Source organism: Mastigoproctus giganteus, chromosome 1 (assembly GCF_048544385.1).
Source record: "Mastigoproctus giganteus isolate SK-2022 chromosome 1, ASM4854438v1, whole genome shotgun sequence".
Taxonomy (NCBI): Eukaryota; Metazoa; Arthropoda; class Arachnida; order Uropygi; family Thelyphonidae; genus Mastigoproctus; species Mastigoproctus giganteus.
Window position 1 is genome coordinate 66,396,750 of NC_143575.1, and position 15,144 is coordinate 66,411,893.

The following is a 15,144-nucleotide window of genomic DNA, read 5'->3' on the forward strand; positions in this document are numbered from 1 at the left end:
TTACATTGACATTTTAATTAATAAGCACTTGTGAATTTGTTGTTTAAAATAGTCAGTCCTCGTATAACACGTGTTTACACTACACGAATTCGATCATACACGATTTATAAATAGGGGAACGATATCTTATATAACACAAACCGAATTCGCTTATGCACGATTCGCCTTTGTGTTTACAAGAAATGGCAGTCGAACGTGGAATCACCCCGACCGAATGCAACACGATAGGAATGAAGAGAAGATTCTAAAAATGTATTTATGATTTTTATATCAGTGAAGGGGAAACACATTTCACCATAATAACATAACAACTGACACAATTGCAGCTATCAGTATTATCGCAAATGCAATTAGATCGAGTTTACTACCAGTTTATAACAGATTCCACTAGCAGAAACACAACTGGAAATTGTTTTTATTGTTTTATGGTAGTAACCCCTAGAAATGAGCTTTAGTAAAATGTGAAGTGTTAATAGTATATCTCAGCCTTTACGGTGTTGTTTATTGCTACACATGCGCAGCTTTGTTTATGTGTATCAAGTGTGCCTCCTCATTTTGTAATTGTGCTTTGTTCCCTAAAAATGAGTAAAATACTTAAAAGGTGTGAAAAGGAAGCATCCTGGTGAAGATACTGCAGGTTCAGAGAGAAAAAGAAAAGCAATATCGATAAACAGAGGCGGACTGGGTCAAAAATTCTTACCTGGGAAAATTAATAGTGGCCTCATACTATGGTTTATGGCCAAAATCACACCAGCCTCCGGCCCACCGGAGTTTCCCCGGTAAGGCTTATGGCCAGTCCACCTCTGTCGATAGAGAAAAAATATGAAATTGTGAAACGCTTTGAGTGAAATGACAGACAATGTGATATTGCACATGCTACAGACTTAAATGAGGCAACACTGAGAATTAGAATGCAGAGAAAATAAAAACAACTTTCATAGCAGGAACAACTCAAAGTGTAATTAAAATCCATTAGATTAAGACACAAAAAATTGGAAGAGATGGAACGCCTGTCATCTTTTTGGATAGAAAATCAAACAAAAAACAAGTTTGCTTACGATAGAAGTAAAAGCATTAGCAATATTTTATTATGTAATAGTCGTAATAAAATGCGTAAGTATTTTATTACGATTATTTATTGTGTTTGGTAATGTTTTGGTTACAAATGTGTGTTCAATCTTGGGTAGTCGGCACCTAACCCCATTTTTCCCATAGGGCCTGTTGTTTATACTGCACGATTTTGCATTGCACGAGGGTTTCTAGGAACGCAACTATCGTGCTATACGAGGACTGACTGTATATGCAATAAAATATTTTTTTCCAAAATGTGGGTGCATCTTATCATCTGGAAACTATAGTAATTCATTACTTACAATTTCTTCTATTGCAGGGTCTACTACTTCCACTCTGTGTAACATGACATGTCAACTGGTGTTGTGAAGCTTGGGCTAGTGCATAGCTGTATATCTGCAGTATCCCAAGCTGTAGCATGGGATAGCGTACATGTACAGCCATACACTAGCAAGGATAGGTGTTGTTCAACATCTGTCCCCATTCTTGTCTCCCTCAGGTTCTCTGACACAGTTTAGCTGATACAATATATTGCCGTCTGGGTGCAATTCCCATCAATGACGAGAAGAATTTCAAAATTCCTCTTCAACTCTCTTATTCCTCTTAAACTCTTTCATGAGTTTAAGCAGTGGTGGCTTTGATTTCCTGTTACACTTTTCAGTAGCATTTCAGAGCATAAAATTAACATTACAAACGACAGCAGATTCATTAAGAGTTGCTAACCAAGCTTTGGGTGACTATTAGTTTTATCATGTCCTTTAGCGCAGTACAATATGAGTCTTTTACATAACGAGATTGTTGAAGTGAAATAAATATAACGAAATATTTTGTACCTTACAAGTTATCCCTTTCAAAATAATTGCCTTGGTCTTGCCCACACTTTTTCATACATTTCTTCCAAACAGAAACATTTTTGGAAGTTATCTTCTGTAAGCCCTTTTAACAGTCTGTTTTTTTGTTTTTTTTTAATGAATATAAAAAAATTCATAAAAAAAAGTAGTGCATCTACATCCACAGGGATTTGTTTTTGGCCAGAAATTGGAAAACAGAGAGCACATTGTGTGGCGGAGCTTTGTCTTAACGGAACATCCAACCATTTTTCCAAAATTTAGGTCTTTTCAAAATTTTCCTACAGCCTTGTTAGAACTGAAGTGTAGTACATCTGATTTGGCAAGATGCATTGAAGCATAATAATTCCTTTAAAATCAAAGAAAACAAGAAGCACAGTTTTCATTTTTGATCTTGTTTTTTTTTTTTTTTTGTCTGGGAGGGATTGTTTTATCTTCCATTGCATTCACTGTCTTTTAGTTCTGGGTTGTAATGCAACAACCAGCTTTCACTGCAAGTAATTAGAGTACTCAGAAAGTCTAGCTCTTCTTCAGTTTTTCCCATAATATCTTCACAAACTCTGGGTCTTATTCTTTGATGTTCATTCAAATTTTTTGGCACCACCTTGGCGCACACTTTTTCTTGTGGCTTTCCGATGTAACCATTCTAATGCTTAAGCAGCAATCACTTCTAATTAATGTCCTTACTAAGTCCACATTTTCATCAGTTTTCATGGATACCAGATGGCCTGGTCATTCATTGTCTTTCACATTCTCTTCCTTCTAAAAATCTTTTTATGTCATTCAAACGCATGAGGCATTAGCATTAGTAGAGGCATATGATGAAAGAAAGCAAGCATAAATAGCATCAGCCAAAAAAAAAAAACCTACCCTCCCACTTCACCCATCCATTTGCTCCAAAAGTTTGTCCAGTTCTTCTTTGAATTTATTTAAGCTATCAACTTCCACAATAACAGATGGAATTTGTTCCAGCAATCAACTTCTCACTGGCTAAAGGCAAATTTCCATATATCTATTCTGCAACTGTCTTTCCTCAATTTTAAGTTTATGCCCCCCTCCGGTTTGTAATCTGAGCAAGAGGAAGAATTCCATTAGTATTGAGCCTTCTCAAACCATTCAAGTCCTTATCCACCTCAATCAGATCACCTCACAGGTGCCTAGTCTTCAGATGCTGAAACTTGCAGAACTTAAGCCTTTCTTGGTAAGAAAACTCATTTGTTCCCCTCCCTGTACTTGTTTTAGCAACACTACATCCTTCTAAAATGAAGCCTCCAGACCTGTATGCAGTAGTGAAGGTGTGGCCTGACCATTGCCTTATACAAAAGGATAATCACCCCCCTTAGCCCTGCTCAGAAAACTTTATATCTGATTGCATAACTACCCCCAGGTCTTTTTCATTCTCCACTACCCCAAGTGTAGTACCACACAGTTGATACGTTACTCTGTGGTTACTGCTACCTTTATGCAGTACTTTACATTTGTCAGTGTTAAACTTCAGTTGTCACCTCTCAGCCCATCTGCTCAATTTTTCTAGATCCTTTTGCAATAGCATACTGTCATTAACTTTGCCAACCTTTGTATTGTCTGCAAACTTGAACATTAAGCCTGATATACCTTCATCAATAAATACAGCAAATGACAATGGGCATAACACCAAGCCCTCGGGGACTCCACTAATAACATTAGTCCACGTTATTTTTATTTTATTTTATTTTTTTTTTTTTAGGAGCATTAGCAACTAAGGCCATATTGCTCTGGGATATGCGGTGGTCATTCCCTGACCTTTCCGCATCCTCCGTATTTGGTGGTGACGGGCTCGAACCCCGGTCTAATCAAGAAGCGTGTGCTATGCACTGCTGCTCCTTCCCACCTGGCTACGGAGGCGCCTTTAGTCCACGTAGAGCAGTGTCCATTGATTACCACTCTCTGCCTTCTCCCACTCAACCATCCTTTTATCCATTGTAGCAAGTTGCTCTTAATGCCATACTGCTCCAACTCGCACAGTAGTCTTCCATGTGCAACAGTATCAAAAGCTTTCCAGAAATCCAAGTATATGACATCAAAATTATGCAATCAAACATGAAGAACCTTGTTTGATTGCACTAAAGGAATATATTTTACATTACATTGTCCTGGTATGAACTTCCTGCTTGTCCCAATGTTGCATAACATGTTCTTCTGTCACACGGCTGTCCAAGAAGCACAACCACAAAAAACAATATTTTGTGGTTGTGCACAACCACAAAAAACAGCAAAGAACCCTCCCCCCCACAAACAATAAACCTTAAGATCACTGTGTATGCTCCAATGATAATCCTGATATTTTATAGCATGCAAAACCTTAGAAATGCTTTCATGACTTTCTTCAAGTTCAACTGAATGAAATATAGAAGCTGATGGAAATCTGTTACCATTATGAATCAAAACTGCTTTAAAACTTGATTTTGAGGCATTTAGCATTAGCATTAGTAGAGGCATTTGATGCAAGAAAGCAAACTTATGCAGCATCAGCCAAAAAAAATTAAATAAAATAAATAAATAAACAAATAAAAAAAAAATAAATAACCACTTCACCCCTCTGTTCATTCAAAATACTTGTCCAGCTGAGCCTTAAGCTTATTTAGGCTATCAACTTCCACGACAAGGGATGGAAGTCTGTTCCACCAACCAACCATCCGCTGGCTAAAGGCAAATTTCCGCACGTCTATCCTACATCTGTCTTTCCTCAATTTGAATTTATGCCCTCTCAGGTGATTATTCTGAGCAAGAGGAAGAATCCCATCAGCATTGAGCATGCTCAAACCATTCATGGCTTTATACACCTCTATCAGATCACCTCGCTGGTGCCTAGTCTCCAGACACTGTAATTTGCCAAACTTAAGCCTTTCTTCGTAAGAGCACCCCTTTGTTCCATTCACTACTCTTGTTGCCCCTCTCTGTACTCGTTCCAGCAGCTCTACATCCTTCTTGAAATGAGGCCTCCAGGCCTGTATACAGTACTCTAGGTGTGGTCTGACCATTGCCTTATACAAGGGAATAATCACCTCCTTATCCCTGCTAGAAAAATTCCTATATATCATTGACAATACACCATGAGCTACTCTTGCAGCCAGTCTACACTGCTCAGAGAACTTCATATTTGCCTGCACAACCACCCCCAGGTCCTTTTTATTCTCTACCACTGTCAGTGTAGTACCACAGAGTTGATACGTTGCTCTGGGGTTGCTGTTTCCCATATGTAGTACTTTACATTTGTCAATGTTAAACTTCATTTGCCACCTCTCAGCCCATCTGCTCAACATTTCCAGATCCTGTTGTAGCAGCATAGTGTCAGTAGTGTCCTTGACAACCCTGCCAACCTTCGTATAGTCTGCAAACTTGGATATTAAGCGTGATATACCATCATCAATATCATTTATAAATACAGAAAACAATAATGGACCCACTACTGAACCCTGAGGGACTCCACTAATAACATTTAGTCCACGATGAGCAGTGTCCATTGATTACCACTCTCTGTCTTCTCCCCCTCAACCACCCCTTTATCCATAGCAGCAATTTGCCTCCAATGCCACACTGCTCCAATTTGTGCAGCAGTCTTCCATGTGCAAAACAGTATCAAAAGCCTTTTTAAGATCCAAGTATATAATATCAAAGTTATTCCCTGCATCCAGTTATTTTGTGACTGCATCATAGTATCCAATCAAATTGGTCAGGCAAGACTTCCCCCTTAACAAAACCATGCTGTGTCCGAGCTATAACTGAAGTCTTGTCTAGATGATCCTGCAGTGCTTCTTTAACCAGTGCCTCCATTAATTTTCCGGGAACAGAAGTTAAACTCACAGGTCTATAATTACTTGTGTCAGCCTTTGATCCTCCTTTGTGAATTGGGGTCACATTTGCACATCTCCAGTCCATGGGTACCTCCCCTCAGTCCAAGGAAGCGCTCATAATTATGGCTAAGGGTTTGCTTACTTCCTTTGCTGCCTCCTTTAATATAACTGGATAGATCCCATCCACCCCAGGTGCCTTTCTTGTGTTTATCTTCAACAATTTCTCCTCCACTTTACTCTCAGAGATTACAAGATTCTCTAGCTTACTGCCAGAGTTGAATACACCTCTGGCATTCCCCTCGCTGAATGACTCCTCATGTGTGAATGTCGATGCAAAATATTCATTTAGTTTGTTAGCTACCTGAGCAGGATCATCAACAGTTGACCCATCGATATCAAGTGGACCAATCTGATTCATCCCCTTCCTTCTAGAGTTTACATAAGTAAAGAACTCTTTGCTGTTTTTCTTTGCATCCCTTGCCAAAGATTTCTGGTAATCTGCCTTCGCCTGCCTAACCTCCTTTGTAACTTGGTTACAGATCAACTTGTATCTATCATAGGCTTCTGTGTCACGTGTTAATTTGTATGTATCCCATGCATTTTTCTTCTCTGCCATATGTCTCACTAGTTCATCTGACATCCATTTAGGCCTAAACCTTGAACAATATTTCTTAGTTGGTATGTAAAGCCTAGTAGCTTCCAAGATAAGTTCCTTGAATGCTTCCCATTTTGAATTTACTGTTGGTAACATCATCAATTGGTCCCACTGTATAGAATTTAAATACTGTCTCAGTCCATCGTAGTCGCCTTTACGAAAGCAATAACCCTTCCCTTTACCCCTAATGGTAGTTACCTCTTTGAGTAAATCCCACTTCAGCACACTGTGATCACTGCCACCTAGTGGTTCATATATCTGCAGATTCTTAATGCATGAAGAATCACTACTGATAATCAAATCAAGAATATTACTCCCTCTAGTTGCTTCCTGAACATGCTGATGTAGAAAACAATCATCCAATAAATCCACAAAAGCCTTGCTAGTGTGTGAGTGACCAGCCCCCAAATACCAGTCAGTATCTGGGAAATTAAAATCCCCCATTATACATAAGACTCTCTGATCTGATTTACTGGTCCACTCTATTTCCCTGTACAGTTTCTTATTATACTCATCAGAGTCAGTAGGCCTATAGCACACTCCTACTCTCAATTTTGATCTCCCAATGCTTATGTCACACCAAACTGACTCGACACTGCACTGTCCAGCGATGTCGACTGGCTTCACTTCCTTGGATTTTATGTATTTCTTAACTAATAGCATAACCCCTCCTCCCTTCCTATCCTGTCTATCCTTTCTGTAGACATCGTACTCCCCACATTCCAGTTCTGTATTCCTTATATCTGTGTGACACCACGTCTCTGAAATCCCAACAATATCTGTCTTTGATGTTTTGAGCAATACCTCAAATTCATCAAATTTATTTACTAAACTCCTAGCATTTGTGTACACGCAAGTATACATGCACCTGTTCTTTTTCTTAGCTACTCTAACACAACCCATGTGTTTACTTGTACCCCAATGATTCCCAGCAGTCTCTGAAATATCCTGCATCTTATTTTCGAGGCTGCTCCTCATTCCAATAGAAGCAGTGCAAGAATCACTTTCACCTCTGCCAGTGGCTTCTGTTAATCTATTAGTCCTTGTATCCCCCCAATCTAGCAGTTTTCCGACCCACCTAACACTGCCTCGATAGCATCAGCAAACATTTTTACACCCTTTCTATTTAAATGTATCCCATCCCTGTAGAAGCAGTCTCTCCTGTGAAGCAGTTTCCAAGTATTAACTGATTGTTACATGTTCTCAGAGTTGTATGCCACATATATTTAGTACTTCTAAAAAAAAGCAAACACCCTATAATATATCCATTCCACACAGTGACGATTTGTCAGTACCAGTGCCCCCCAAAAATTGGGATAACAGTAGTGGGCAAGATAATAGTGATTAAGTTCTCTGATTCTTCATGCCTTTATGAATAAACACCATTCATCTGACTTATGTACAACACCTAGTTCTTTCAGTAGTTCAATAATGTTTCTGCAAAAACACATTGTCCTCCGCAGAAAAATATTTCGAAAACTTTGTCTTTTTCGAAACACTGAAATCTTTGTTCCTGCTGCGAGTATATTCCACTGCTGTAATGTAGAACCTAGCAGTTCAGTTTGTTCTTTCAGCAAATTTAAGTCTCAAACCAAATCATTCAACTCGTCTTGTTTGATTAAATGTACCTCACTACCTGAACTTAATGGCTGATAGTTGACATCTTGTGAAGTGAGGCTTCCGTGGAATCCTCAACTTGAACTTGATCACTATTATCTTGCCCACTACTGTTATCCAAATTTTTGGGGGCCACTGGTACTGACAAATCGTCACTGTGTGGAATGGATATATTATAGAGTGTTTGCTTTTTTTAGAAGTACTAGATATATGTGGCATACAACTCTGAGAACATGTAACAATCAGTTAATACTTGGAAAATCTTGGCACAGCCTACAAAAATCCTCACCAAAAAACACTGTATGCTCTCTTCAAATTGTAAATTTGACCTAAGAACCATAGGTAGAAGTCTGATTATGATTATTACAAGAAAACCAAAGCTAGAATCAACTGCTAAAATTAAAAGAATTAACTTATATATCACTTAAAATAAATCAGTATGTTATATACATTACCGGCTAGATTATGCAAAAATGGCATAATTTGGTAACTGTGACATGACGTGAAATTATCATGGTGATTGTCGAAATGTACACATAAAAATTGGTTAAAAACAGCATTTAAGTTCTTGGAGGTAAAAATCATATTGGCTAGCGCAATCAGAAATAATCTTTTGTAAAATGATGGATTATTTCTCTCTTTATCTCCACTACAGCTGGCAAAGAAGAGCTTGCTCTTGTTCTCTCACTCGGCCAATTTCTCCTTTATAGTGAGTTGATATTGCTCATAAAGCTGCTTTTTCTAATGTAATCAACTTTTTTTTTCATTTTTTTTTTTCTTTTAAGAATGTCTCAAAAGATTATCTAATTAGTTCAACAGGACCTGGACCAGGAACTGTTATGGACCATAAACAGTTTTAAATTCCTGAGCCAGGAATTGTTTTGGACCTTAAACAGTCTTATTTGTCTAGGTACCAAATCAGTGTGTTAAAGCCAAAAGGACATGATTCACATGGATTAGGACAGCTTATCACTGTTTCTATTTTTTGTTTTTCTCTGTGTTTACACACAATATACAAGCTGTTGACTATAGCTGGAGCGTGTTTAGTCTGTGATGTACTAACCTTTTAAGTGTATGTCTTTTCCTGATGAAAAACAGATATAGAATCTAAGTAAATTAAAAAAAAGTAGTGTAATTGTACATTGGAATCCAAAGTATTCTTTTGCTATAGCAGTAATATTCCAGTAGATGAGGATGAATGAGTGCACATAATTATTCATTCCACATGTGAATCCTCCACTGCTAATATTCTAGGCAACCAATGGGGTTGCCTAGAATAGCACACACACATGACCACTAATATGCATGTTATGAGATTGAATCCATACGAAATTACAAATATTCCATAGTTAACTGTGTTGCTGGTATATCAGCTGTCTTAGTCATATACAAGGAAGATATGACTTATGCAATATAGTGAAGAAGTTCCTGGACTCAGTGCATAGCACTGCGGTCAATATTTGCAACTCTTTTCAAATTGTATGTTTCCGCTTACATCTATGCATATGCAGAAATATGATAACCATTCAGCACATATTTACAGTTTTGTTGCAGTGTGCACCTGAAGTGCATTATGTTATGTTTCTGATTGTGAAAAATGGAAAATTTGGGCATCACATAAAAATCAAATTTTGTCAACACTGGGAATATCTGCTTCTGAAACACTGGAAGTGATGCATCAGGTTTAGAGAGATGATTCTCATCTCATACTACATGTTTGAATGCATTTAAACAAGGAGTACAAATCTACAGTATCCATGCTTGAAGACCTTTGAAAAAATTGAAATTGTCAGACAACTCATGAATCAAAAATAATGTATGACTCGATAAACTTATAAAAGCTTTAAAAAACTCACATAGACGCTGTCATGGAATTTCAAGTGATGATTTGAACATGTATTGGGTTGTTCAGCATATGGTGCCTCAGATGCTTACTTGTGATCAATGCAGTGAGTGGATGGCAAGTTGCAGTAACCATAATGGCATCCGATAACAAACCATTGTTCCTAGAGTCATCACCAGGGACAAGACTTGGTGTTTTCACTTTGACCCACAAACAGTGTGAATAACTGACCTGGAAATTGCATAATTCACTCCAGTAAAAAAGCATTTCACTTAAGACAGGTCAAAAAAGAAAGTGATCTTAGTTTTTTGACCATCATGGTATTGTACACTATGAATTCACTTCTAAAGGTGATATCATTTGCTTTAAATAAATAAAGTCAATTTTCTCAGCTGTTTGTTTTATAGCAAGTACCATCTTTGTCCATAATGTGCTAATAAATCTATATACTGCCCTACCATTAATATCAGACACCTGCATGTCCAGAAATAATCTTTATTTAAAGGAAAAGTAATGTGTTCTGAAACCTTCAGCCTCTAGCCTCTGAGGAACACTCTCCACCAGTTGGCCCTTCAAAGTGGTGACCAGTTCAACTGTTTTTTGGGTGGTGTCTCCTCACATGCAATCTGGTGATCCAGAGGTCAGGACCCTGTGCTAGTCATTTCAACTTCTTGACTCTCGTGCCATCAAACCAGTCTGTTACAACACTCCATGTCATACTACTCACATTGTGATAGACTGGTTCGAGAGCATGAGTGCCAAAAAGTTGGAATGGCCAGCACAGGGTCCTAACCTCTGGATTATCAGATGCATGTGTCCTGCTGATACAGTTATGGGCTTTCCTTGACATGCTGCCACAATTTAGCTAATGCATTATTGTCCAGGATGTCTAGGTGTATCACAGGATTCATGGTTTTGTCCAAAACAACAAATGGTCCCAAGCTAAACCATGAAAAACAGCCCATACCACAATGCTGATTCTGTCAAACTTCACTGTCAGGATGATACAGTTTGACAGATAGTTTTCTCTGGGCTCCACATTCAGGTATAACTGTAGGACCACGTAACATGACTCATTGTACGAAACACAGCTTTCCATTGGTGTCTGTGGGGCATGCACCAGGCTAGACAGCATCTGGAATTAATTGGAGCAATTAGTAGTTATGGTAACCCACATCATTCACCACTGTAGTGATGCCAGTATGTGTCACAACTGTCTCACCCAGGGCAGTGCGTGCTGTGACATTGTCGACCTGCATTCAAAGCAGATTATTCTTTGCAGAGCAGCAATTCTTTGGTGAGTCTTCTCACATTCAGTCAGCTTCAGAGGTTTTCTGGATTGCTTTGTGAGGGTTTTAGCACCAGTCTGCTTCCACTTGCAAATCACATCACCAATCGTTGACCTAGGGATCTTCAGTGCTGTTGAAATGTCACATACAGACCAACTGCTTATGTGACACCCTATTATCATTCTGTGCTAGAATCTGTTAACTCTATTGATTGCAGCATTTTGCATTCATAGTCGTACTATTGTCTCCTAGAAGGCCTATGAGCATATTTATACTTGTTTTGGACACAACTATAAATATATGCACACCCCAGCTATAAATATGCTCTGAGCATATTTATAGTTGGTGCTTGGGTGGGGAATTAAATCTCATTTGCCATTTTGTAGCCCATCTACCTGTTTCATCTAGATCTGCTTGACATATATCCTGATTAATGATATTAACCAGGCCATTCTGGCCATCTTTTCATCAGCAAATTTAGACATCAAACCTAATTCTTATATCAATATCATTAATAAATATTAAAAACAGTAAGGGGTAAACAGTGCCTGTGGTATCCCCCTCCTAACATTAATTCATGAAGGGCATTGGGCATTTATAGCTACTCTTTGCCTCCTACCACTTAACTATTAATTCACAGTAGTAAGTTGTTCACAATGCTGTAATGTTCTAATTTTTACTACAGTCAGTCATGTGAAATACCAAAGGCTTTACTGAAACCTAAAGTATGTGATGTCAAACTTATTCTTTGTATCCAGTTCCTGTGTGACAAACTCATAGTAGCTAATCATAATGCTCAGGCATGATTTTAACTTGTCCATACTGTTATTGCCTTATAGGTTCACTCATGTTAAAATGATTTCATATTGCTTTTTTAAACATTGAATCCAATATATTCTCAGGCATAGAAATCAGTCTTACAGGTCTGTACTTCACCCTTTGAACCAGCCTTGTGAAGAGGACCTACATTTATATATCTCCAATCTCTAGAGACTACTCTGAATGCACAGATCCTCTCAGTATTCTAGCTAAAAGTTTGAATGCCTCTCTTGCTGCTTATTTTAATATATTTAGAGAAACTCCATCAGCCCTAGGTACTCTGATCACATTCCACTGCAGCTATTTCTATTCCAGCTTTCTTTCAATTATCATAAAATCATTTAACTCCCAAAAAGTGTTACATGTCTGAAAATCTAACAACTTCATGTATGAATGTAGAAGCAAAATATTTATTCAGTTTGTTAGTAAGCCTGTATATGTACTGCATTCAATTTATAAAAAAAAAAAAAAAACTTATAATTAGACACTGGATTATATGTGTGTATTATGGCTACTTTAATGATTAGTGCATATAACAGGAAAATTACTAACAACACTACATATATTATTAATTTCATTATGTTTTTGGGACATTAAACTTGGAACCATGATTTCAATCATTGCAACCATCACATATTATAATAAAATAAGTGTGAGAAAATGTCAGTAGTGGTTTGCCATAATTCTTGTACCATCAGTGATGTTGGATGAAAGTACATTCTTTGAATATGTACAGTTAAGTTTTGCTATAAAAAGATTTACAGAATCTGAAGTTGGAACTTACATTTACAAATCAAATTTGTCACTAAACTTGGGGAATTGTGAATTGCCAATCATAGTAAACACATCACTATGGATTGCAGCACTTTTTTTTTTTTTTTTTTTTTTTTGTGCTTTTTTTTTTTTTTTTTTTTTGTGCTTATGAAAAGAACATTCCATGCAGAAAAAAAATTCCACATCAACCAACATGTGAAAGCTAAATTTCACATTATATCCAAATAAAGAAATAAGCAAGGAAAAATTGCCAGTCAGTTTTCAGTAAGTTAAGCAATCCACTTTTCAAACAATTCTTGAAATAAAACTTATCTTAATGTTATAATGATATTATTCATGAAATTCATCAAGACATCACAGTAAAGTGCACTTGGACATCTGTTGCCAGTCAAGCAACAGATGCTCACAGTTGTTATATTGTGCATTCATGGGAGAACCTTCTTGTTTGCATTTGCTTGTTTGTAAGGTTCTGGAATATGCAAATTGGTAAAATATTGCAAGGTCTATGAAAAATTCTTTGCAATTATTATGACCAAAAGCAGCTTTACTTGCTTAGCATGGCTTACATAGGCTGGGAGAATTTTGGCAAAGTTAATTCTTATGTAAAAAAAATCTTTGTAAAAGATCCTACATGCATAGTTATATTCAGAGGCATGCAGCTTAGCCTTCCTCTTCTATCAGAGCCTATTTTGACTTTTGACAAGCTGGTGAACATATCTACATTATTTTATGCCCAAAAACCTTGGTTTTATTAAAAAAAAAGTTGATGCTTTAGCTACTGGTGGTCCTAAGACACTTCTTTCTGATTCTTTCATTAGAAAATGTTTGCTGTCCGTCAAAACCCATTTTGCTTGGTTATCCAATTCTCTAAATGAAATTGAAAAAGTGAGGATCTTTACTGAGCAGTGAAATTGAAAAGATAGAGAAAGTCCGATTAGAAATTTAAAGCCATCCTTGCTTAAGATAAAGGAAAGAAGATAAGAAATAATTTTTTATGTTTATATAAAAAAAAAAAAAAAACCCTTTGAATTTCATATTTTAAGGGAAATAGCTGACTTTGTTAATGGCAATGAACAGGAACTTCCATTTCAATTGGAAGCCTTAAAAGCTGAATTTTTAAATTTAACCATCTCTGCCATTAATGTGGTGCATGTTTGTGTTAATTGCCAATGCAGCTAAGGCTGTAAGGCATCAATATATCGTATCTGTATCCTTCAGTCAGTTTGCTATACAAAAAAAAAAAAAAAATCCTGAAGATCTGGGGGGTGGGGGGCATACAACCCTTGCCTGAGAATGACTGACTTAACCATGTTGTGAAATAAGCCCATAAAAGTTCCTTGCATCAATTCAAGGGATTTGAACTCGGGCCTTTTTCCACTTGGTCTGCAAGGAACATTCTTTGCTAATGAATTAAAATCCACAGATTTATATTGGACCACACTGAAAAATTTGGTTTACTGTAACAAAGGTTATTTCACAAACAACTTGTAAGCCTTATTCTAACACTTTAAATTAAGAGGTTTGTTACTTTTAAGTACTGAATATAATGAAATTACAATTCACTAACTATGATAAATTATTAATAAATGTCAAAAATGAAACTTCATATAACATGGGTGGCCAGCTACATGACCTATGGGAGTCGCAATAGTGGAATGCATATTGGAAATAGCAATATAATAAAGTGCGTATATCTCCACAAGCCGACAGTACCAAAGCTTGATATTTCTTTATTCTCAAAATTCAAAAATTGTTACTTTTCTCTAGCAGTTTGAAAACAAATTCAGGGTAATACAAATATTGATTATTTTTTTAGTTTATTCTTGATTGTTAGAACTTGTTGTCATTTTTGTTATTTTTCAGAAATCCCCAGGAAAAGAAAAAGAGCGAAGCATCACAACAACTTACCCAGCTATACCACAGAAAACCCCATTTACTCGCATTATTGCCAAACGAATAGATAAAATCAGTCGGGTTGCTTTCCCTTTAGGATTTTTTGTATTCAACATGGTATACTGGCCTTATTATTTATGTTAGATGTGCTTCAAGTGCAAATTGTAGATATCCATTATTAAATTATCTACATCAGAGCCAGAATACAACCCGTATTATGAATTGTTGAAGTAAAAGTTACAAAATGTGTTATTATTTACTCTCTTAAGGATGAAATAAAAAAACCTGGAATTTAATAACATAATGTCTGTTATGACTCTTCATATTGAATTCATTAATTTAACTCATCTTCACACATTTCTAAACCAAACAGTAGAAGCCATATAACTGGTTCCTCTTAATAATATTTCCCTGAAAAAAAAATTTAACTTCAGTTAAGTTTTTGACCATCTCCCATAATGCAGATGCTACATTTTGTATTACGTTTCTAGTCACACAATAA

The 15,144-nt window shown here is 36.8% G+C and overlaps 1 protein-coding gene across 2 annotated transcripts in view; it reads left to right on the forward strand.

Moving 5' to 3' along the window:
• The window catches only part of LOC150090865 (glycine receptor subunit alpha-1-like), a 300,163-nt gene extending 285,317 nt beyond the window's left edge, over positions 1–14,846 (forward strand). For both annotated transcript variants that reach the window (XM_090380406.1, XM_090380412.1), the window contains exon 8: positions 14,613–14,846. In XM_090380406.1, the coding sequence (XP_090236532.1) occupies positions 14,613–14,786 (174 nt within the window). In that variant the 3' untranslated portion in view covers positions 14,787–14,846. The remainder of the gene's footprint in view (positions 1–14,612) is intronic.
• Positions 14,847–15,144: the final 298 nt, after the last annotated feature.